Source organism: Fundulus heteroclitus, unplaced genomic scaffold, assembly GCF_011125445.2.
Source record: "Fundulus heteroclitus isolate FHET01 unplaced genomic scaffold, MU-UCD_Fhet_4.1 scaffold_38, whole genome shotgun sequence".
Lineage (NCBI taxonomy): Eukaryota > Metazoa > Chordata > Actinopteri > Cyprinodontiformes > Fundulidae > Fundulus > Fundulus heteroclitus.
Genome location: NW_023396792.1, coordinates 3,711,889 through 3,737,195, shown reverse-complemented (window position 1 = coordinate 3,737,195; position 25,307 = coordinate 3,711,889). Strand labels below are relative to the sequence as shown.

Below are 25,307 nucleotides of genomic sequence, written 5' to 3'. Positions count from 1 at the left end.
AAAAACAACAAACAAATACCAAACCAGTGTCTATTTCAATATCCGATTCTTTTATTCATCATCAGCTAGGAATGGCAAACAAATTACATTTTACAGCTGGCAAAAATGAAGATAAATATAATTATGAATTTACAACATATTGAAAACATTGCAATGGGTGTTCTTTAGTGTGAGCAAGTCACAATAATTTCACTATACAATACTGTGATAACTGCACAAATTAGTTTTAATAAGAAAATAATGCGCAATGCATACTAAATGCAATGTCTTGCTGGTCTTATGTAACAGTGTCTCATGCAAAACATCTGCGGCCTTACAGATAAACACAACTGATCAACTTGCAATTTTACTATATATATATATATATATATATATATATATATATATATATATATATATATATATATATATATATATATATATATATATATATATATATATATATATATATATATATATATAGTAATTGGCAATTAAATAAAGCTAGTTACAGCAGATGTAACATTTCCATTGTTTTATGGTAATGAACTCAGAACAACACATCACGCTTTATCCCCAGCTGAATCCCAGTTATGCAGCCACTTGTTTCTGACATTTGAGCCCAAACAAGTTGCAGAGTTTGATCAGCATCAGGTCAACAATCTCCTCCTCTTCTGATGGCTGTGTGAACGGAAAGCATGAGACAGGTGGGTAAAACAACATCCAAGCACTTTAGGATTGTGCAGAATAATTTACCTTGTGATGCATCTGCTCTTGACTGAATGCCACGAGAATGACAGAAATGAAGAGGTTCAGCACCACAAAGGTCATGAACACAATGCAGGAGCCAATGAGGAAAGCCCCGAGCACTGGATTGTAGTTCAGAACCTGAGGGATAAGAAGAAATGCAATTGAAAGAGATCATCTGTCGTTTTCTGCTGTTGCAACAACCTCGTACTAACCTCTTCGTAGTTAAAAATGCCAAGCTGCAAGCTGACAATAGTCTGTGCAGCATCAAGCAGAGTCCGGTAGGAGTAAAGCTTCCACCCATACATCAGGTTGGACTGAAAAAAGGAGGGATATTGTCTGTCAAATTGAGCCTTTCAAATGCAGTCTATTTGACAAAACATAGGGGTTCTGCAGTAACCCCAGCAAAGTGTTGATGCTGAGCGTGGGAAAGTCCTCACAGCAATGGAGTAGGCCAGGAACATGATGGTCATGACCACCAGGAAGCCTGAAATATCAGTCCAAGCTCGCTGCAGTGTGGCCGTGATCATGTGCAGCTTCGGGTTGAGTCTCAGCAGGTGCCACAGTTTGACTGTAGCCAGCAGAACCAGAAAGGCAATCAGATACCCGAGCGCTGCGTCTGCTTGGGCTGTCTCATAGAAACTAGCAAATCTGGAAGCAAAATAAGACAAAGGAGGCTTTTGTTACTATTTTGAAATGTGCATTTAGTTCAAATTAGACCAAGACAGCTTTTGGTCATTCGTAACCATGAACAGTTTTAACACATTTGGTCTTAAACAGAACCCATAAAACGCTCAGTTACAATCAGCCTGTGCTTTTATTACTTCCAATGAAAACACGATGTCATCCACTGGAACCATGTGATTGTTGAAAAGGTGCAGTTTCATTGCACATTCTCTTCCTGAGAAGTTCAAACTTGTACGTTTAGGGGAATTTCGGACCAGTTTTCCATTAGTGCATTTGTGGGGTCAGACACCAATATTGCATAAAAGGGCCAGGCTTGCAGTCTCCTCTCACATTCATGGTAATAATGTTCCAAATGGCTGGAGGCCAGGACTCTGGTTTAGAAGAACTTAACTGGCCTCCTCAAACTCAAACATACATACTGATACAGACTTTGCTTTGTGCACTAGTGTGCAGTCATGTTGGAACTGGAATAAGCCTTCCCCAAATTGTTCCCACAAAGTGGGGAGCAGAGAAATTCTCAAAAATGCCTTGGTATGCCGCTTCCCTATAACTAAGGGGCCGAGCCCAGATCCTGAATAACAGCCCCCACCTCATAATCTCATCCGTTAAAGTTAGACTTTACTCTTGACACAGTGCAGTCTGGCAAATGTTCTCCTGGAAACTTCGAAATGCAGTTGCTCTGCCATTCAAACCCATTCCAGGAAGCTCTCCATTCACTGTTCTTAAACGTGTCCACACAAAGTTTGGAGGTTCTGTAGCCATCGCCTCTGCAGAAAGTCGGCGACCTTTGCGCACCATGCCCCCTCATTATCCGCTGACCTCTTTCTGGGATTTTACATGGCCGACCACTTTGTGGTTAAGTTGTCTTTCCCAGTTGCGTCCACTTTGTTATACTTAATAATTGATACCATTTGATATTTAGCAGTGAGGAAATTTTACGACTGGAGTTATTGGACAGCTGACATCCTGTCCCAGTAACACGCTGGCATTCCTAAGAGCTACCTATTATTTGATAAAATAAGTGGTCTGCATACCCAGGTGAAGTTGTTTATAGACCTATGGCAATGGAAGTGATTAGAACGCCTGGATATAATGATTTGGTGGGGTGGGTGAATACTAAGATAACATAAGAGATGAGAAATACATCCTGATGCATCTTAATAATCCAGGTAGAAAAAAATAAAATTTGAGTAGGTCCTCTGGATGGGTACAATAGCAGCACCCCCCTCTAAGCCAGCATGACTCTGCCCTCAGGCAACTATAAGCAGCCATCAGAGTCCCAACGATCGGCTGTGGGACGAATGGTCCTCTTTTGAATGCGAGGAACCAGTTTTGACCGTCCATGTTAAACTCGTTGATCCACTATGCAAAGATACTGCTGATACTGCTTATAAGGCTGGGTTTGCCTGAAACTCCCCAGACAGAAGAAGTCTCCTAAGAAGAGACAAAACATTTAATCAAAAAAGAACCCATACAGAGAATCTACTTTTAGTTTTAGTTTTTTACCAGATAAATACATTTACTGTCCCACAGTGAGGAAATCTGGGCGTGGAACTGGCAAAAACAGTTATACACTGGATTAGTAATGAATAATAAGCTAATTTAAATTTAAGTTCTGACGCAAAAAAGATTGCACTTATCAAAGAAAAAAAGGAAAATATTGCACAATTATTCTTAATACAGCATATTGAAATAAAAGTGCCATATTCAAGTTAGTTAAATAGAAGACATTTACAGAGCAATGTCAGAAGACTATGCAATAAGTATGATTTTTGATAATATAGTGTTTTGATAGCTTGTAGTGTAGCTACTAGTAAAGAATATGCTAGTGTTTGTTCACGGTGCATTCCCCATTACCTTAGAGATATTTGCATATTTTTTTAAAATTCTCTTACTTTCTGTCGTAAGAACTTATTTAGCGAACATTTTGCTACAATGTCTGGAAGCTCAAATGCAAAGAAGCACAGTCTTTGTATCCTTTGGCCAATACTAGTTAACCTCTTCACTGAGCTTATCGATTTGCAAATCTTCCTGGTTTTCTGATTTAGGACTGGAAACTGCTGAGCTGTGTTTGCTGATCCAAGTTTTGATTTCAGGGTTAAATAGAATGCATTAGGAGCCTCTGGCCTTTATTCCTGGTTTATAGGTGTTAAGTTACATTTATACAGGAAGTCAAATACGAGCCTTGAAAGGAAGCCTCAATGTGCTTTAATGTTCTCATTTCCTTGTTTGTGTTAAACAGTTTTGTATCACAGTTATTTATTTTGACCTTGCAAATAAATGTGGTATTTGTACCACGGTACAACAGAACAATGAGAACCATGGTAAAAGGGGTTAGTGTTAAGTGTATTGCCTTGCAAACGTGGCATCTCAAAATCAGACTTTTCACAGCTCTTATTTGCATCTCCATACCATTTGGTTATGCTTTTAATCAGCAAATCAGGCTAGACTTTAAGCATAAATTAGCCTGGACGCCAAAGAAAGCTGTTTGTGCAGTCCAAAAGCAGTGTCCTCTATGGATTAATTTCATTAGACAGAAATTTATCAAAAAAAGAAGCATATTTTCCATCTCTTACTGGTTTTTGTTGTTCTGATAAAAGCTTATATCCCTTTTTCCCAACACTGTTCTCTTAATGAAGATGGACAATGCACTCCAGCTGAGGATTATGATCGCCAGCTCCAACAGGTTCCATTTCCTCTTGAAATAATCCCATTTCTGGCTCCTCATTAGCTTTCCCTGAGGAAACCAAAAGGAGCATGTGTCAAGCATTCAAGCGAGCAAATCTTCTTTACCAATAGAATAAATATAATGCTAATGCACCTGAACAAACATATAGTAGACGATGAAGAGAAAGTACACAATCTCAGAGGCCATGACAAAGATGTGGAGGCCCCCCGTTGACTGGTAAAGACGAACGCTGTGAAGCTCACTGCGGAACTCGAAAGCTCCTGGATCAAAATAAAAGCACAAACAGCTTAGCCTGCCTGTTGGGCAGCCGCGACATCGCGCTACACCTGAAGGGCTAACCGATGGCTGTGGTTTCCAGCATGAGGGTGACGATGCAGAAGAGGTTCACGTTAGCGTTGTACACGGTGAACTCAACGAAGACGGCTTGGGTGTACACGTCTAACCAGGTGTTGTCATAAAGGTACCTAAGGATTCTGGGGACGCATGGATGAAACAGGATTGATTTTATTTTCTCCCATTGAAAGGTAATAAGTCGTAATAAATTATACCTGCTCGACGTTTTAAAGTCTGGCCCCAGGTTGATGACGAAGCCGCCTCCTCTGTAGAGCATCACGCTGCCCCAGATGGGAAAGGCCCTCAGTTCACTCTGAGCCCTGTACACCCATGGGCTGTGGGGGTTCAGTGATGCGTTTTCTCCCACAGACAGACTCCATCCAGAGCCATAGGAGCCCATGTCCTCCGACTCCCAGGAGTAAGGGCTGTGACAGTCTGGCACAGACTGGTGCATGGCGCGAGCAACACGGCATGAGTTTTTCTGGACTCTCAGCTGGCGGAGACGAACATTACCCACCAGCTTTGAGTTTCCGTCGGTAATAAAGCCTGTGTCAGATGAAAAGATGCAGGAATGTGATGAAAACATCATTGACTTGGGAACAATACTGTTGAGTAAATATTAATTCTGTTAAATTTGAACTTGTTAAAAGTGATAATCCTTTGATTCACAACCCAATAAAAAAGAAAAAGCTGTAACGCTGTAAAATATGAAGAAGCCAAAGCTTATTAACCATGGAACTACGTACATAAACACATGAAATGTGATAAATTGCACAATTGTTCAGGAAAAAATTGGTAATTTAGAATGGAATGGCAGCAACAATTCTCAAATGGTTGGGATATGGACAATAAAAGGCTATATAATTAAGAGGTATCAATAAGCAACACCCAGAGGAGAATCATCTAATTAAATAAATCACTACAGTTAAGTAGAAGGTCTGGGCATAGAGAGAGCTTTTCAGGGAGGCTGAATCTCTCACAAACAAATATAGGCAGATTCTAACTAGTTTGATAAAACACTTCTAAAAACAGCAGAACATCTTCAAAATAATATGGAAATTGGGACAATTTTAAACATCAATATTATAAGTTGTTCATAATTGTTCATTACAAGATTTCAACAATGAAGTGGTCTCCGTCTTTGCAAAGGACAAGACCAAAAAGTCGAAATCACTGGCTTGTGATCCAGGGTCCTCCAGGCAGCACTGCATTAAAAACAGGTCTACTTCTTTTACAAACATCACACAAGGGCAAATAAACATCTCCCCAAATCATTGTCTATAAATACAGCTCCTCATGTAATCTACCAATACGAGTTGAAGCTCCGTTATGCAAAAAAAGAAAAAGAAAGTCCTTCTTCAACACCACCTGTTGCCGTCGTCTGGTAGCTCAAACTAAACTTGGGCAATGTGAAAAATGGTTCTGTGGTCGAAAAGATCAGAATTTCAAATACTTTTTTAAACCACTGATGCCATATCCTCCATAGTAAACAAGAGAGGGTTCAATCAGACTGTTATCAGCACATACTTCAAAAGCCAGCATTTCTGTTGGTATTGGGGAGCTTTAGTGCCAACAGCATAGAAAACTTACACATCTGAAAAGCCACCAAAAATCTAGAAAAGTATATGAAGGTTTTACAACATATGCTGTCAAAAAAATCTATCAAAACAAAAACAAAAATATTTCATGGAAGATGCTGCTAAATGGCAGTGACAGCTACAGCTCTTTACAGAAGCAAGACTTTGTTGTACACGGTTTTTGGGAGATGCACTGGCCTGCCCCGGGGTCCAGACCTCTCAGCAACTGAAAACATTTGGCATATTATGAAACAAAGGAAAAATCTGGCAAAGATGAGCCAGGAATGTGGACCAACCCGAATCATAAGACAAGAACGACAACATTTCTGTCCAAAAACCCCAAGAACTGGTCTCCTCCGGTCCCGGATGTTATGAAAGATGGGGCAAATGCTTAACAAGGGTAAACTTAGGACTTTCCCAGCCTGTTTTAAAGGCACCACCGTCTTTTTAACTCCTACTTTCTAATTTTTAAATGTTTTAACCATTTTCAAAAGTAGGACTATACTATACTTTAATTGTTTAAGTTTAATTGTAGGTATATACAAGTGCTGGTCACAAAACAGTTGATTTTTTCCCCCCCCCAGTAATTCCATTCAAAAAGTGAAAAAAGTATATTGTACTCATTCATTACACACAGACTGATATATTTCAAGTGTTTATTTCTTTTAATTTTGATGATTATAACTGACAACTAATGAAAACCCCAAATTCAGTATCTCAGAAAATTTTAATATTGTAAGGTCCAATATTGAAGACACCCGGTGTCCCACTCTAATCAGCTAATTAGCTCAAAAGACCTACAAAGACCTTTAAAAGTTTCACCTTTTAAATGGAATTACTGGAGGGGGAAAATCTGCCTTTTAACAATATTCTAATTATATGACCAGCACCTGTAATTGCAAAACAATATCAACACACACATATATTGTTTCAGATTTCTATTTTAGAAGGCATGGTAAGGCAATTCTTATCGCAGGATAATGACCTGGGTAGTCTCCGTACAGGTTGCTCAGTAAAGTTGTGTTTGCCCAGTCGAACACGTCCTGAATGCTCATGGTGTTGGAGATTCCTTTGCTGAAGCTCTGTCGAATGTGCCGGCTCAGAAAATAAGCATTAGGGTCCCTCTGACCGTATGCCACCAGAAGCAACACCCACATGAATCCCATGTAAGCTGCATCACAAACAGGTTTTACATCAGTATTATTATTATTATTATTATCATTATTATTATTATTATTATTATTGCTGCTGCACTCAGTGTAACTCTACCAAGAATCTCCTTGATGAGGCCAAAGACTTTCTGCTCTTGAATTACGTTCTTCCTCATCCTCTCGATGTCAGTAGGAGGAGGGGGTTGGTAGAAACTGCATGTGCTGTCTCTTCTAGCCACACGCACCACATCAGGATCATCTGAGGAGAAATTTCACACAGCTTACAAATATGTTTTAATTTGAATAACACATCTTTTTTGATGTCATTATAAATTGAGAGCGCGTGCCTGGATTTGTGAGCTTGTCGTCTATCTGAGGTTCTCCAAATTCTTCCTGGTCGACTTTCTTCAGAACAAGAGCAAAGAAAGCGGCGAAACCAAGAACCTGAGACAAAAGATTTGAAAACTTCACTACCACAGCGATTAGGCGCACTTTAAAAAATCTGAATGTCCTAATCTTAAAAAAACTATTAACTTGGTATTTCTTTCTATAAATTGGTGAGGAAATTTATTATTGAAATGGCCTATTATTTTGTCAGTGACATTATTTTGTTAACCCTTGTTTTGGCAAATACTTTCCAGATTTATATGGTATGGTTTCTGTTTTGGTACAATGTTAATAATAATAATACATTTTATTTAAAAGGCGCCTTTCTAGACACTCAAGGTCGCCGTACAGAAGGGTAAAAAACAGAATGTCAGGAACAGAATCAAAACAAAAAACATTTAAAAAATAAATAAAAAATAAATAAATACCGAGGCTGGGACAGGGAAATTGATAATTAAAGAGAATAGGCGGTCTTAAACAGATGAGTTTTGAGTTGTGATTTAAAATTTTGAAGTGAGTCCGTGTTTCTAAGTAGGGGTGGTAGAGAGTTCCAGAGGCGGGGGGCAGAGCGGCTGAATGCTCTGCTCCCCATGGTGGTGAGACGGGCGGAAGGGACAGACAGGTGTAAAGCAGATGAGGATCTAAGAGCACGGGAGGGGGTGGGAATGTGCAGGAGGCCTGACAGATAAGGGGGGGCTAGGTGGTGAAGGGCCTTGAATGTCACCATGAGAATTTTATATTGAATGCGGAACTGCACGGGGAGCCAATGAAGCTGTTGGAGGACCGGGGTGATGTGGTGGATAGAGGGAGTTCTTGTTATGATGCGAGCAGCTGAGTTCTGGACCAGTTGTAGTTTATGGAGTGATTTCTGAGGAAGGCCGAAGAGGAGAGAGTTGCAGTAATCCAGTCGGGAGGTGACAAGGCTGTGCACAAGTATGGCAGCAGTGTGTGGGGTAAGGGAGGGACGGAGGCGGTTGATGTTACCTGTAAGCTACATTCTATACATCCAGAAAAACTATTAAACAGGATGTGATGTAAAGCTTTTAATAGCTATGTTTTTACTTTATTTTGTATATATCAACTAAGTTGTTTTTGAACAACCTGACCTATTGAAACCTTTTGTTTTGGTCTGCCCTGCATGCCACTGCTTACCTTGAGAGGTTGGGTGATAAAGAGACTCTCAAAGAAGGACACCAGCATGGAGATAAGCCAGTTTATAGACTGGTCCTTCCCATAAGTCAGCCCGTACATCATAGTGAAGTATCCTGACACAGCACTGGTCGCGATCACCAGTATCCACCCAACAAACACAAACCACCATGGGAGTCCTCCCTGGCAGCGCTTCCTTTCAGCGCTGCTACACAAGCTCTCAGCGGGACTGGGGCTACGGTTCAGCTGATCTCCGTCCAGCAGAAACTCCAAGTGACTCTTCATTCCCTGAACTTGTTGCATGGCCCTGTTGTAGCTGCTGGCGTTTGGAAAACGAGAAGGTCCCAGCAGACCGAGCTCCTTCTCGACGTGACGCAGCTGCTTGTACAAGTACCGGCTGTTGTTGGTCTTCTTTTGAGCTCCATCGGATGTCTTCTCTGGGCTCCCCCACAAGCCTTGTTCTATCCATGGTAAGAGATGTGAAGCTGGTCAGTTATGTTTCAAATATCACACTCTGATGAGTAGAAAACGTAGTTCACCTTGTAGATTCACCGCACCCAAACTTAAGGTCACATTGATGTCTTTCTTGGAGCTGTTCGAGTAGAAGTCTCCGGCCGTTTTGTTCTGATGTCTGATAATGTCCTCCACCAGAGAGAGCAGGGTGTTGATGTCTGCCTGCTGACCTGGATAGAGCTCAAAGTGTGGCATCGGACTCTTCATGGCCTTTGAGAGTGACTGAGCAATTCTCTTTATGTCCTAATGCAGGAATCATACCAAGTTGTTTTAACATAAATTACAGCTTAACTTTACCCATAAACTCTTAGGATATCTGTCACTGCACCTTCATCACGGTGTCCGGAGTGATGTGCTTGATCTCTGCGCGAGGATTTGAAGCCTGCGAGGGAGAAACTCTCACCGTGTTTCCCTGTTTCGCTCCGTCTGCCTTGGCAGTTTTCTCTTTCGGACGAGTGTTTCTGAAGATGCTGACGATGAGCAGATTGATGGGGAACATGATGATGGAACTTTGAATTCCAACCATAACCTGCTGCCAGGTGAACTCAATGTGACCTGCAACGTAAAACCTTTGTTTTAAAGTTGGACTCATTTCATGCAGGACAGCTCATCAGTGTTTTCAATGGGACTTTGGATTTTCCTAACAAGTCATGTTAAGAATTTCTTACATGATAGTAGACTGCCTAATTGTGAAGTGGAAGAAAAAGTAAACACGGGTTTCCAATTTCTTTTACAAATGAAAATCTGAACAGGCGTGACAAAAATTTGTATTTAGTTTCTTTTCATCTTGCGCTACTTAAATAAAATGCAGTGTGACCAAATGCCTTCAGAAGTCTCATTTGTGGAGTCCAATTCCATGTATTTTTTTTATCCCAGTATAATTCGAGTTGTTCAGTACAGGCCTCATAACAGGTGATTTATATAGCGCCAATTTCCAAATCATGTCATCTTAATGCACCTTACAGAGTCAATTCAATCAAATCATGCAGATAGGGTGGTCAAATGTTTTCTCTGGAAACCCAGCAGATTTTGTTAAGTCACTGACGTCTGCATTGTGTTGTTGACTTTGCAGCAATCCCTCATACTGAGCATGCATGTAGCGACAGTGGAGAGGAAAACTCCCCTTTAACAGGAAGAAACCTCCAGCACCTCTTCCAAGAGTGCCTCAGAGGTTTGTTAGTGAACAAACAGTGTCAAGAGCAAGAAACATACCAAACAGGTCAGGGATAGATTTTTGGGGAACTTTAAAGAATTACATTATAAACATTATCCCAGACTCTCGGAGTGCTGTTAAACCCACCTTCCAAAAAAGGGAAAAGTATTGGACAACTGCAAACCAACCAATACATGGCCACCCAGCTAAACTGATATCATGGACATTAGGAGCATTAATGAAAGAACCAGACAAGAGGGCCATAGTAATCACAAATGCACATCAAACTTTTCAGGTTGGTATATTTTGAAGCTGAGTGAAAACCTTCTGGAACTGTTCAAGTAAGGTTCTACAAAAACAAATAAGCTTTTCTACCCATGTTTGAGTGGTTATTAAAGAATGACCATATATATATATGTTGCATACCTAAGTCCATGGTCTGCTCGGACGGGTCTGTGGGGATGCCCCAAAACATGATGCTTGTCAGCATGGTGCAGAGCAGAAGAGAGAAACAGCAGGACACTCGCTGCACACGTGTGAACGTACTGCAGGGAGGCCGGCTGATGACCGAGAACCAGATGTGCCCATCTTGGAAATCCTTGGCCGTCTTCATGAAAAACAGGTTACTGAAAAAGAAACACAATGACGGGAAATTACAGCGGCTCCAAAATGTGTAGTTCATTGGTGATGTTCTCTGTTTAATGTATGTCTTACCTAAATCTCTTCAAATCTGACTCTGTAGCCACGGGAAATACCTTGTCAAGACAGCACTCTGCCATATCTACAGCAAGCCAGGAGTTACACAGAAAGTGCCATTTCTGACCAGTCTCCAGATCCTGCACCATCACTTTATTCACATACCTGTATAATAATTGGGTAATAATAAATACAAACAACTGTTTTTTTTAACTTAGTAAAGCAGCACTTAGTATTTTCTTTCCTCACCATGCAGGGTGGTCCCCCGAGTTGTCGTGCCAGAGTCTTATGCTCTGCAGATCTCCAAGAGAAAAGTGTGTGGTCAGCAGAAACATGTCCACCCCACCCCTCTCAAACACTGGCTTTTCAGGGTCGGTCAGGTGGTGGGGTTCGCTTTCTCCCTCCGTTCCCAGCAGAGTTATGGTAACCTAAAACACAGTCAGTCAGGATGGGTGCCCATATACAGAGTATTCAGCTGTGCTTTCACTTACCTGTGAGGAAGTAGATGCACCGTGGCGATGGCCTGTGCTAACGGTAAGCATGTAGCGATATTCAGCCAGAGGGTCATTGTCCTCGAGAACTGTGATCTTGACCTGCAAGTGAACGGATGGCGATAAAAGCTGCCAGCTGAGTCAGTGTGATGTAAATAGTACATTTAAATCCGATATTTACTTTTTGTGCCTAGCCGATACTCGAAAGAGCAGAAAAGTCTACATTTAAACCAAAATGACGGAGGAGAATGACCTTGGTGGAGTCCTGGATGTCTTTCCGGCGTGCCCATACCACCACCAGCAGATAAGCAGCAAGAATGGATCCCACGAAGCACACCACCACCGGATTGTTGGCGAATGTAGCAAAAAGTTCGGCAGTGCGGGAAACGTCCACCAGGTTGGGCATGACAAAAAAGGAGCTGCCGAAGAAAGTTAAGTGGTTACAAAGGCACTGAGTGACCAAAGGTGTGGTGAGGGGGCCGACCTGCAGGAACAAACAATACCAGGTTTCAGTTTTACACCAATATAATGCAGTCACTGTTCGTGAGCCGTGTTGTGTTTTCTGCACACCCTGCAGCCATCTTCACTCCACGAGGACCTGGTTTCATTCCAGTATTTGCACTGGGCAGCGACGGAAGTGACTGCGACTGTGGCATTGACGGATTTGACCCCTGGTTCAACAATCGGCTTTACGAGAAGGTAATGAACGCCAGCTCCTCCTGTTCGTTCTTCGGGACTCAGCACCCAGGTATATTTTTCCTCTGTGTTAGAATGGCAGGCATTAATACCTCAACTGAACACACAAAAACAACAGCTGAAAAGCAATACCGTCCTGTGTTGTCAATGCAGGTTGTAACGCATCTTGAGTTTAGCCAAGTCCCAGGCTGTACAGGGACAAGATTTAACTCGAGTAGATTGAGTAGGTAAATATTATCAACTGAACTCAAACTAGATCAAAGAGAAGATTCCAAAATGTATTTACAAACTAAATCAAATCAGGTTGCTTCAGTACCTTCGTTTCTATTCTCCAGTGGAAGCCGAGTCTTGGCCACATAACTCTTATCATTTGGATAAACTTTATATCCGAGGAAAACCATGAAGGATATGTCTTCTGAGGGCTCCATTTTCAGCACCAGGGTCACCTCTGGCGACGGTATGTCGATCATTAACGTGCTGAAGTTGGCAAGGTCAAGGATTGTGGCGTTCTGCTGTTCAACGTCAAGCCTGGGAAGGAGAATCTGAAACCCCAAACAATAAAAAACAAAACAGAAACAAGGCGCTGAAAATGCGATACGACTTGAATTTACTATAAAGTTGTGAAAAGGCTTGAGATGTGACCTCTATTTCCGTAGGCAAGTTTTCGACAGGTATGACTGTGCCGTTCATTCTGGTTAAAGACAGGGAGGCCACGGTTCCTGTGATGTTTTCCTCCGTCCAAGCGTATGGGTTCTTCTCAAAACTCATCATCTAGACACAGGCAGAGTATGACAAGAGGAATCAACGAATTGTCAGATTTGTATTTAAACTCGGATCACTTTAAAGGTTGTCTAAATATCTGAATTAATTAGGCAATCATAACTTTCCAATGCAAGTTCACTCAAATGTAGATAGAAGCAAACAAAAATAGAGTCATCAGATAACGCTGGGGTGCCTACATCTTACAAATTTTTTCCCATTATGGCTCTAATTGTGCAAGAGTAATATGCTGTACCCTGTATCTGTGATTTTTTTTCCCATACTTTGCTTTCAAGTAGCTCAACTTTATGTAATCCGTCTACAGACTCTCTGAAGGTTTACCTTTAGACTGCTTTGGACTGGCTGCTTTTGAACTAATTCTACAGTTCTACCTGGACATGACAGCAAATTTCACAAAAACATAGAAAAGTGAAAAAGATGGCATCCTTACTTAAAAATGGCAGGGATGGGTTAACGTTTTTACAGGCCTGCAACTCTCACAGAGGTCAAATTGTTTCCATTTAAAGTGGGTCAGCTACTGGATTATTAGAGTGAAAAAAAAGCAGTCAAAAGAAGGGTTATTGTCTTTTTGGACCTTTGCAATTTCCACCTTGTATTTCTTTGGCCGTTTTTTTTTTTTTTTACCTCTCACATTTGGGTATGAAAATGAGGATTGTGCCAGAAATATTTCACATGGTTATTTTAGCTTCCTCTGGGATCGTAATGGATTATATGTCCTATGGCCCAACCAGGCATTAAAGGGCATCTCAGGCCTCCTGTACGAAAGAGTGTGCAGCTCGCAAGCTAAAAGTTGGCGTTGAGGAGAAATTCTGAAACCTTCGCCGCACAAAGAAAAAACAAAATCTGGCGTAAGAAACCATGGGTTCGATGAGTGCCAAAAATATGTTTGTGTCTATGTATATGTTTATAGATATAAGCACAAAACATATACACCTTACTTGGGCATAAGCATATAAGATATACACAAACATATACACAGACAGAAATATTTTTGATACTGAAGGAGCCCCATATGGCAAGTGCCATAAACGTGGCAGGAGCTGAAGACCGATCTGTGGCCGACGTTAAAACAAAGTGGTCTGACAAAAGTGGATGTCAGAGTCGCTGCGCATCAGAGGAGTGTTTCAGCCACAGGTGAAGGACCAGGACTGCCGGAGGTGACAGTATAATATTGAAGACAACACTGTCTGGCGTTGTGCCAGCACATGATGGCGGCTGGATATGTTTGAACATGTAGATGCATCAAACAGTAATGTGATCATGCTATGACCTGACAGTTTCATATACAGTGAAACATTATAATGCAAGCAGGGCATGCTGACTAATTTGTATTGGTCTTTATTTGCAGAAGGAGGGCAGCAGGGATGTGGGATCAGAGGATCCCGGTCCTGTACCCAGCGTCTCTGCAGTGAGTGGGCAACGGCCCACTTGCAGTTGTTCAAAGGCCAACGGCGTTCAATCTAAGGGACCGTGCGCGGCCATGTAGCGCGTTTGTACCACTGCTCTCGCTCCGTCTGAGGCTCTGGGAGTGGCATGAGAATCCAGGTTGTAAGCGGATAGCCTTGATCACCTAGGGAGAATTAAACCAATTGTAATCCTAGCATTGTGATGAAGTGAATTTCGCTATTATTATGAAGACAGGTGTCTTCAAACTGATGTAATGAAATGAAATTAAACGCACCTAGAAGCCAGCCATCATCACTGGCTCCTGCTTGAAGTTTATTTATGATCGGATCATGCGCCACCAGATTCGTAATGCACGTTTGCGCATTGCATTTAAGTTGCACATTTACAGAATGAAAGTGATTGCTATTTGCATAGGTGCTTTCATGTACAGATGGTGTCCTTATAGCAATATGAGGGTGGCATCACTAAGTATTTGCGCTTAAGATGTCCAAATAGCTAGCACCGCCCCTGGTGTTCACTAATTCAAATTAATACGTTTTCTGCTTTTTTCCTGTTTCTCCTTACTCGGATGTCCACTGGCTCCCCTCGAGAGATGATGCCAGCTGGTAGCGAGGGAACAGTAAAACTGGAGGAGCCCTTCTTCTGGACATTTATATCCTGCATCTGCATGTCCTCTGACGATATTCTGGAGGAGAGAAAAAAAAATGGGTAATTTAGAAAAACCATAAACACTATTTCTAAGTGTCAACTCTGCCAAGTGCGATTCATCTTTTACCTGTTAACATACACACTGATCTGACCAGAATCAATGACCGCAGGCTCTGCATTCAACTTCTTATTATTCAGCAAAGCGCTCTGAAGATTGTTGATCCCAGCCAAAAGGAAATCTGACACTTTTTTCTAAGGATGATATCGTGTTTGTCAGACACCACGTGCAAGCCATAAAAAAATAACCTCATTGCTGCACCTGTGAAGGTTGTATGCATACATTTGATGAACCATTGAGAATATTACTGGCTGCTTCAACTATGGGTGTAGCCGCTTGTACAACATCCTCATCTCCACTTTCATGCGGTTTGATGGTTATAGTCCTGAGGTAGGAGCTGAGGTTCACCAACAACGAGCCAGCTTCTTCCTGAAGAAGGCAAGAAACAAACTGACTTATAACCACGCATGATACAAAGTCAACTCAAACTCAAAAGTGAAGAAGTTACAGCAGAAGGTGAATAAGTACTTTTTTTCCTTTTTGTTTAGTTCCTTTTTGTTTAGTTCAGTTTAAACTCAGTAGGAAGCCTATTTCTATAAAGGTATTAAGAGTTTTAAACATCCACAACGTTTCTAACGGGCCTTGATTTTAGGTGTCGTTTACATCAGAGTTAAACAAAAAATCCTACATTTAAAGTACTACAAGGCAGTTAAATCCGGCACATTGTATCCCCATAAAGCAAAGCCACATAATGGTAGGTGTACCCTAAGAAGCCACAGATGTAACATTTATATTTAAGACTTGGTTACCTTAAGATACACGTTTTGAAACTTTCTTGAAGGTATTGGAACCCAGGATGGATTCCTATCACTTGTGTCAAATGTCAAGTTGCAAAAGTATCTGCATCTGTTAAACCTTTTGCAGTTTAAATTCCAAACTTGAACATATTTCATTATATGTGATAGACCCACACAAAAGAACGCATCGTATTGAATTGATTTACTCAAACAACCCTAAATAAAGTGTAATGTAACCAACTCCTTTCAGATGTCTTTAGTAATTAGAAAAATTAGTCAAATCGTGTGCAGTTCAATCCCAGAGTTGTTCCGCGAAGACCTTAGAGGTTTGTCAGAGAACAACTTTAAGAGACGTTCCTCAAAAAGACGTGCAGCTGACTTGTTACAAAAGCGGGCAACAGTTTTAAGATTATTTATAAAGGCTTGGAAAATTATTTATCCTTTTCTTCCACCTCTTAGTTGGTAATATTACTACGATGTGTTGCTCTATCACATAAAGCCCCAATAAAAACAACATTACTGGTTGTAATATTACAAAATAGCAAAATTGTTTGAGTATAAATTGTAGGGCACAGTCAACAAGGGAGATTACATGCAAATTAAAACAAATTACTAAAATGCTTTCAGCGTTGTTGAATTGTACTAATCCATGTCTGTTTACTAAATTAATTACATGATCTTCTACCCGGGAAAACGTTACACTTGAAGATGGTCTACCGTACTTGGGCAGCAGGACTGAGCTCATCTGACATCTGAGTTAGTCCAGCCACAGCCTCGGCAGTCACTTGAACTTCCTGAGTCGTGTTGCTGGGGCTGTCCTGCAGAACTGCTGTCATTTTGACCAACATTTGCTCCCGGAGCTGAAATACATACATAAAAACAAAGATACCAACAATGTCTCACAGACTCCGGAGCCGTGTTTTACTGTAGTCGGGGTCTCATTTTCATACCTTTGCCTTTGCATCCTTCTGATCCCGGCCAACCTCTGAATTCAGCATGTCCGAAACAGAAGTGAACATTTGTCCGAGTGCCTGACCAGAGAGCAGGCCCTCCTGCTCCAGCTGATCTACAGTGTCTTCCACTGCAGACTGCAGAGATGGTATGGAGGTACTGGAGTCGCCTTTCCTAACCTTTGGGGAACATGATCAGTTTATCCCCTAAGTCGAGGACATGTGTTTCTGCGTTCCTGCTTAGTTTAAGGCATTCCATATATCCTGCAACAAACCTGAGTTGCAACAATTGAAGTAGCTGTTGTGTGTTCGTTTTTTACGGTCACTACCACAGACACGGTGTGATTATTCTGCTCATCTCCCGAAGGCAGGAAGATTGATTTCACCACATTTGTATTGCTGCAACGCAGATGTTTGCCTTAAAGATAAAGGAAGCTGGATTAGTGGCGTTTAATTCTCGGTTATCTCAGAAGCTGGCGAAGCTACAATATTTATCACAGCTATGTGTGGGTTTTCTTAATGCCTATAAAAATCGTACAAGTCATTATTTGTAAAATTGTTGTATGCACACATATACTAAAAAAAACAATGCATAAGTCACAGGACTGCCATTTAAACCTAAGCAAAAACATCAAAACCTTCATCTACCATCTTCTTTCCAACCCTTCCTTTTATTTCAACAGTATACTGTCATTATTGGACAACAGACTTATCCTTCATGTATTAAGGAATGATATAGAGAGACACTATCAAGCTTTCACCTGTATTGGTCTTGAAGCAGTAAAGACAACCCATGGAGCAGAAAGAGGTCGACTTGCAGGTAATTTTGAAAGCATCGAGCACAGTTCCCGAGTGTGGAGAGATGCTACATGCAGGGACAGCAGGAGAACTGGAAGGCACTGCTGCTTCTGGACCTGGTATTGGAATAGAATACTTGGCAAAACCAGGGACCTTCTCACCTAAATGCAAAAGAAACTGATTAAAAAAGTCCACCTAAATTTGAAAGGCACGGTTTCTGTGATACACACTCCCATGCTATGAAGTAAAGACAAAGCACCATAAGCAATGACGTTGATGTTGCGCTGCGTTCTCCTTGAATCTTTTAGATATTGGCTGGGAACCGTGTATTCAGTGTGTCCGTGTTGTTTTTCAACAGGACGGCTTCTTCCTGCTTTGGAGTAACATTCATTAAGTTCACCCTGAGGGATACACAAAAAAAACTGTTATTATTCATCTTTAAAAAGAGGCTAAATTGTATTAGTATTAATTCAAACTTGCCGACAAAGTTTTGGGATCTTCAATTAACCAAACTACATCTGGGCAAGTTGAACCACAACTGAGACTCATCTTGGCATCGTCATTCTCGTTTAAGGAGTCACAGTTGTCACATCTGCAAGCAACAGGCGTGAACAGATTTGATTAAGAATAATCAAAATAAGAGCAAAACACAGCAGAATGTAAGGGTTCATTGCCCCCAGTTTGGAATCTGAACTTATTATTTCTGAACCAGTGTTTTGTGGACATGTAGAAAGTGAAACTTTATGCAACCCTTTTACCTGATTGTGACGTCATCAAATTCATTTAAAGGAGCAACGGTGATGCATTTAGATGCTTGAGCGATTTCGACCCATTTCCTAAACCACGTTCTGTTCCTCACAGTCAAAGTGTACTCAAAAATTTCAAAGGGACTGGGAAGGCAATCTTTTTCAATGATGTGATGAGTCTGATCCCTTGTTACATTTCTGCATGAGCAGTGTCCTTCTGCAATGAAGAGGACGCATTAGTGTTCTTGTCAAATAGAAGAAGAAAAAATTTGGCAACACCACAGTACACCACACCACAATAGAACAAAATGTTAAGTGAGCTTTGACCCAGATAGCAGGTGAATGTGTACATTTAAAAACATAAACATCATATCCAGCTTTCAAATACCTGCACACAGTTAGCCCTTATTATGGTTTTGGAGAAACCAGAGTACGCTTTCTGAGGTGCTTAGATAGAAACAAAAATCCGTGGCATGTAAATAGTGCGCTAGTTTTCTGATCACCCGCTGCTGCAACGTTGAAAAAGAAGCAGCTGTGACCAATTCCTTCATTTGCAGGCATGTTAACACTAGAAATGTTTGCAGCTTTCATCTGAATAACACTAAAGGAAAGATGCCAGAGCTACAACCCTATACGTCATTTTATGAACAGTATTAAGATGGCTTTAAAATAACTAATGACCATTTGCTGTGGGTGAATGGATGTTTAACTTACTACATTCCCACTCAAATATGAGTCCTTTGCTGTTCAACGATTCAGCTCCGACCACATTCAGCTCAACCTTCTGACTGCGGTCAACCGGCCTGTCAGGAGAAGCTGTTATGTCCAAGCCACCTAAGATTTCCAAGTTATCCTTCTGCAAATGACAGTAAAGTTGTTCTATAGTATTTATAGTAGCAGCAGCAAAAAAAATTACATATACAGTAAATATGGTAAAGGCACATCTAGAAAGGGAAAGGATTACTAGTGTTTATGGTTAAACATACTGTATTTCCATGTTGGCTTGTTGAGGAGTAATTCTGGCAACTCTGAAGTATTTTCGTTAAGTCTACTTCCAGCTCAGAGGCTGAAAAGACATTCACCGCTTGGACTTTCACTTTTAAAAGCCCTGAATAGGAAGAGAATATTTTAGCTCCAATGTTTTAAACAGTTTATTTTATTTTCGAAAGCATTCTTAAAAAGTGTACCTTCCAGCGGGTGTGAGAATGTATAAGTATGCAAGCTGTTATTGAGCATGTTTCTGGTCTCAGTCAGCGCGTCCCTTAACCCGGTGAGATCAAAACGCAGCTCTACCGGGGCTCCTTGCTCCAATGAGACACCGATGATCAGATCGGGAGAGTCTGGACAGGCATCCTCCTCTGCCATCACTGAGGCCTGCAGGCCGGCAATAGGATCCAGCAGGCACAGCAGCAGGTAAGTGGACACCGGGTGAGGTGTGACTCCGTTAGATGCAGCTATGGTCAAATTGTTGCAGCCACGTTGAAGACTTTGCACCGCGGTCACATCCAGTGTTACGTTGTGAGGCGTGACCCCCGAGCTCACGTTTGAGCTTGCAATCTGACGGCCATTGTGATGAACCGTGAAGGCTACACTTGTTCCTTTTAGCAGAAAAAGGAGGCATAGAAATCAATGTAATGTCTTGGGAAACTGTCCATTAGTTATATTGGTACGCCTTTTAGAAGGTAAAACTCAAGTCCTTTTATTTATGTAGCACCAATTTTTTAAAAAAAGACAGTAATCTTAAGTTACTTTAAAGGACAAATGGGTTAAATTCATGTCTAATTATATAGAGCAAAAAAAAAAAAAAAAAAAACAGTTGTGAAAAATGACTAACCTGTTTTCAACCCCAGCTGAATCTGAACAGGCCCACCATAAAGTGCGTTGCATTTGGTGCCATCTGTTGTCGCGTTGCTGCCATAACACTGGACCGCTCTGAACTCTCCAACGGGCTCCTGAATTGTTATCGTTTTCTGAGCTGTGACGTGCCAGTCGCTGGTGGTGCATTCAACCCCAACCATGAAAACGCCAGGCTGCCGAAATCTGTGTATGATGGTGGACTCCATCCTGTGACCCAAAAAGAAATGGCTTTTCTAAACGCCGTTAAAAAGCTTTTCAAAGGGAGGTCTAACTCAATTGTTGAGCTCAGACGGGTGTTCATAAAAACATAACATCCCTGAATGCCACATATTGCTGAAAAGTCTTATATTGAAGAACATCTTTGGCAGAAAGAGACTTGGTGTGTTGCAGTTCTGCCGTCAGGGTTCAGTAAAAGGCCCTGTGGGCACCAGCTGGGAACTTGTGTTTACTGGACTGGCACTCTGTGTGGTTCTCACTTCTCTGGTCAATGAGTCACAAACGGATCTAAAACAAGGTCAAAGACTTTAAAGGTGAAAAGTAAGATTTTACTAATCAATTCAAAATCTGAGGGGCACGTGTAGGACTGCCTGTTATTTTCTGTTGTCGTGATGAATCATCATTTTCAACCAGTCGGGGATATCAGAGACGCTTCTGATGAACTATTAGTGACATACTAATAATCTCCACCATAGAACACAGCCATATCCCTGAATTTAAAGATTTATTTGTGCTAGAAAAGAACTATTCTGATCTACTTCAATGTAAAAATTTAATATTAGTGCAATTAAATTCACACCATTCAGATTTATAGGCACTGATTGAAAAAAACTGAACATTCATTTTAAAAATGCAAACCTTTAATTTTTTTTAGTGTTAAAAGATTCCCTCATCAACAATTGGTGGTAAAATAATGTACATTTTTTTCTTTGTATTTTACTTGGAGAGAGTGAACAATTTCTTTCCGCCACCTTCAAAATGGGAAATGAAAGAAAATATGCCATTCAATTAAGGTAGATGTGCATTTTCATCTTAAATCAGGAAATTACTGCAAGAAATAGTAACCAATTTAAATATGCTCCTAGCCACAGTCAGACTAATTAATAAAACCTTTAAAACAACTGGAGCTTGGACAAACAGTAGACAATGTCCCCGGGGGAGGTAGAAGGGGGATCTTAAAGCTTTTTGCCCTAAATGTGGATAGCGCAACATTTGTTTTTTTACCTTTAATATCATGACCAACAAATGTAAACTTAAAAGAATAACTGTGGATATAAAGGGTCTGATTGCACAATGTTACTCACTCTTCTGGATTGTATGGGTCAATGATGAAGCCATCTCCAGCATCCACGGTGCAAGTTAAGTTACCGTGAAATGAATGAAGAAGCCACTTCACAGTGATGGTAACGTTATCAACAACAGATGCCAGTTTAGTCATCAATAAGTGAAGCCCTGCAGTGGTTTAACAAACAAATCTTGAAAATTATATACATTTAAACACTTCACAAACATGGTTGATAAACACAAAATGCTTTCACTTTTGGAAATACAAATTTTCAGGGTTTCTCTGGTGTATTTTCTTTGTATAATAAGCACTGTAAAGCATTAAACGTAGCTATAATATGTAACAGGTTAATATCAGTGGAAGGGCATGTTTTGGATCTGACCATCCTTGCAGCGGTACTCAACAGACAGGTAACTTCCCAGCGCTGGACACGGTTCAGTTAAGGAGCTCAGATCCAACGGAGCCTGACATGCCTGCAGCCCACGACAATGAGCTGAAAGGACAATGGCGGGAAGTTCAAAATGTATTAGTGGTGTCTAAAAGCAGGACTTCAGCAATATTTCTTTTTTTCTTTTAACTAAAATAACTGGTGGTAAATACCTATTCATGATTACATAAATGCTTCCAGAATATATATGATATGAATGGGACAGAATCAGATACACACCCAGATCATCTATATATATATATTTTTTTGTTTTTTTACTCAGAATGTTTCGACAAAAAAAACTTGTTAAAGTTATATTTTCTGCCTTGCCTGTTAGGTACCGTACCTTAAAACACACACACACACACACACACACACACACACACACACGCACACACAAAAGCAAATAATATGCAATACAAAACGCAATTTTGTTTTGAAGGAGTGTTTGTGACATTTCGGGACTGCTGATGTTCATGGCGTTTTTAAAATACTTTGTAAGCTGCTCCAGTACATATTCATATGTTTTTATAATGTCCCCAACAATTTCTATCTCCCTTCAATACAAAAACAAAACATCAACAACGACAAAACAAACCTGTTACGGATTCCAGCACGTTGATCCAGCTGCATTCCTCCTGGGAGAATGTGGGTACAGCTGTGAAGTGGGATCGGCAATAGTGAACAGTTTTTCTCCCATAGAAGGCGTCTTCAATCTCTAGAACCTGGCCAGAACCGCACTGCAGAGTTGCATTTTGGCCTTCACATGCAACTGTTCTTCCAAAATCTGCAAAGAGAAAAGAATGATTGTTTTTTTCTCTTTTTTTCAAAGCAGACTTTATATACAATAACAATATAAATAAGTCCATAATTACACCACACAGATGTAATTCTAGACATAATCTAGCTCATAAGTGTACATCCCCACTAATATTTGGACACACGGCTCTTAGCAAGTCACACCAGCACACATTTTGTTACAATCAACAACTTTTATAATTTGCAATGACATTGTATAATCAGTTCTTTTGGAGAAAAAGAAATTACATGACTTTTGGGGAAATTCTACAAATTTTAATATCCTTGAGGTCAGGGTTTTAGGAAGGGCCTTCTTTGTCCAATCCAAAGCCATTTTGTATGTGTTTGAGATCAGTATTGTCCTGCTGGAACATCCATGTACTGCCTGTCCAAGTTTTAACCATCTGCCCAGACTAACCCATCAGACAATAGTAAATCGATTTGGGTGTTAGAAAACCTCCAAAGCGGATGGCAAGCCTGTCGGGAACTGGAAACCGCTGGAACACCAGCATCACAATCCACCTCGATGCCCGTTTCAAATCACCAACCAGATAGATGATTGACGGAAAGTTAAGAGCGTCCACATGAGTAATTGTGCCACAATGACAAGAGGGATGTTTGGAGAAGTTAAGGTAAGGTTGTTGAATTTAAACTGCATTAACTGTGCATGGTGGCGGCAGCATCATGCTGAGGGTCTGCTTTGCTGCCACTGTTACCAGTGCACTGCAGAAAGTAGATGGTAAATGAAAGTCTTCAAATTCTTCAACCTTGTTTAAAAAAAACCTCCTAGATTCTAATTTCTGGTTGTTGTGTTTTTAAAGGCCACTGACGTTTCCAGTCTTATTTCCAACCGTATAAACAAAGAGGTTAAAAGTAATGCATTAAGAACTCAAAATCATATGGTTTATTTAGCAGGAACATACCAAACTGGCAGACAAAGTTGAGTTCCTGTGTACAGTTTTCTGTGGCTTTCCACTGGAAGCCTGTGTGTCTCTGAATGTGTCCACAAGTTGCATGGGTTTCTGGTGTGTCCACCCAGTTACTATAGCTGACGTCTGAATTGTCCAACCATGCAAGAGAACCTGGGAAAGAAAAAAAGATTTAAAAAAACTACAGCAATTTCCTAAATCAAAACTGTATATAGCATCTTATGGATATTTGGTAAATATCTTCCAAGTAAGAGCTCTTGACAGGGTCAGTGAATGTCAAAAACGGATTATCTTCCAAAGGAAATTAAAGGGACTTCTGTAAATCAGACCAATAGGCAGCTCTCCATAGAGGGGTTCAATAAATTAAGAATTATCTCTCAGTTCACCTGTTGCTTCAGATATGCATGTGTGCTCGTCTCTCCACATTTGTCAGTGAACAAGCACAGAATGACAGACTGCACAAGCTGCCTGCAGAGATAAAGCTTACAGTGTTCAACTCTAAAATATGAGCCACTTGCATCAGGAATATCTTAGATTTGTCTGATATTAAACAGAGCACAAAGACCTATAGAGGGGCCTTTTTGGCAGAAATGTTCAGCGCATTGTTAAAACATTCACAAGCGGTATCACAATCAAATCCTTGTGACCAAAATATCTTCATGAAGTCTGAAACTCCCTGATCCTCTCACCTTCACCAGAGCGATCCAGGGTGAGGTTCGGGGCTGCAGGTGCCAGCCCCAGCCACCAGTCCTTGTCCGGCTCCAGGTGTGTCTGCAGGAACTGCTGCGTTTCGTCATTCAAGATGAACACCAGGTGTCCCCCAGCTCGCTCACACCACGCCTGAGCCCTCAGAAAGGAAAACTGCAGGCCCACAAACTCATAGCAAGCTCCATCAAAGGCCTTCTGATGTTCAGAGCAGGATAAAACATCTTCCTCTTTAGCATAACAGCTGGAGCAGAGGAAGAAAACCATGAAAGCGCATGCGGTCAGAATGACTTTGTCCATCTCTGTGCTCTGATCGGCTTCTGTTGCAGCGCCGTGCCTTTAAAGGTTTCGGACGCCAGCCCTTTGTACAGGGCGGGATGCCTACCTTTGTGATCTGCCCATAATTCTAGAGCACAAATAGAGCCATCACAGGCAGTGAAAAGAGGCAAGATTGCGTCGTCAATAACCAATGGCTCCCCCGCCTCAGTGATTGTAAGGGCACCACAAGCTGCTGAGTGAGATAAGCTTCACAAGCAGAGGAGCCCCTCTAATGAATGTCAGTCTGGTCATTAAATGTATGAGCAATTAAGTATTATTCTCCATATTTAAAGTTTGGAAGAAATTTTCACTTCTGCAATTCAGAAATAGGAAAATATTTGATTTGCCATGAGCATTAGTACACTGATCACTCTTGTTCCATTAGACAAGAGTTAGAGCAAGCAGATGTTACAAGAAAAAAAAAAAAAAAAAAGTTCTTACAACTATAAATCAATCTAAAAATATGATAGTCCTGCTCCAATTTATTGCCCATTTCTGAAATAGACCAACATCTGGAGACGACAGTTCGGCAATAACCAATTTATTCCATGTGCCACCA

General features: G+C 40.9%; 1 protein-coding gene across 1 annotated transcript; it reads right to left on the bottom strand.

Annotated features, from left to right (window-relative positions):
• Nucleotides 1-422: 422 nt before the first annotated feature.
• Nucleotides 423-24,783, bottom strand: LOC105933456 (polycystic kidney disease protein 1-like 2). Its single transcript, XM_036130762.1, has 41 exons — nt 24,415-24,783; nt 23,720-23,878; nt 22,597-22,785; nt 21,954-22,064; nt 21,591-21,738; nt 20,267-20,496; nt 19,620-20,030; nt 19,419-19,540; nt 19,147-19,288; nt 18,445-18,649; nt 18,167-18,278; nt 17,946-18,087; nt 17,650-17,847; nt 17,164-17,306; nt 16,889-17,068; nt 16,661-16,798; nt 15,424-15,570; nt 15,211-15,335; nt 15,000-15,120; nt 12,891-13,019; nt 12,565-12,790; nt 12,123-12,313; nt 11,806-12,036; nt 11,553-11,654; nt 11,311-11,489; nt 11,080-11,226; nt 10,792-10,991; nt 9,541-9,767; nt 9,239-9,455; nt 8,703-9,160; nt 7,511-7,607; nt 7,282-7,422; nt 6,998-7,183; nt 4,651-4,981; nt 4,442-4,575; nt 4,235-4,362; nt 3,990-4,150; nt 1,167-1,377; nt 942-1,043; nt 736-867; nt 423-660 (listed from the first exon to the last, which is right to left on the bottom strand). Exons 1-41 carry the CDS (start codon nt 24,728-24,730, stop codon nt 571-573), a joined length of 7,359 nt encoding a protein of 2,452 aa, XP_035986655.1. The 5' UTR covers nt 24,731-24,783; the 3' UTR covers nt 423-570.
• Between the last annotated feature and the right edge of the window lie 524 nt (nt 24,784-25,307).

Coding starts and splice junctions, on each gene's coding strand:
- LOC105933456 (XM_036130762.1), bottom strand. CDS start 24,730: ATGGACAAAGTCATTCTGACCGCATGCGCTTTCATGGTTTTCTTCCTC. Junction 19,541..19,619: donor ATTCTCACACCCGCTGGAAG/GTACACTTTTTA, acceptor CTTCCTATTCAG/GGCTTTTAAAAGTGAAAGTC. Junction 11,227..11,310: donor TCGGGGGACCACCCTGCATG/GTGAGGAAAGAA, acceptor ATTATTATACAG/GTATGTGAATAAAGTGATGG.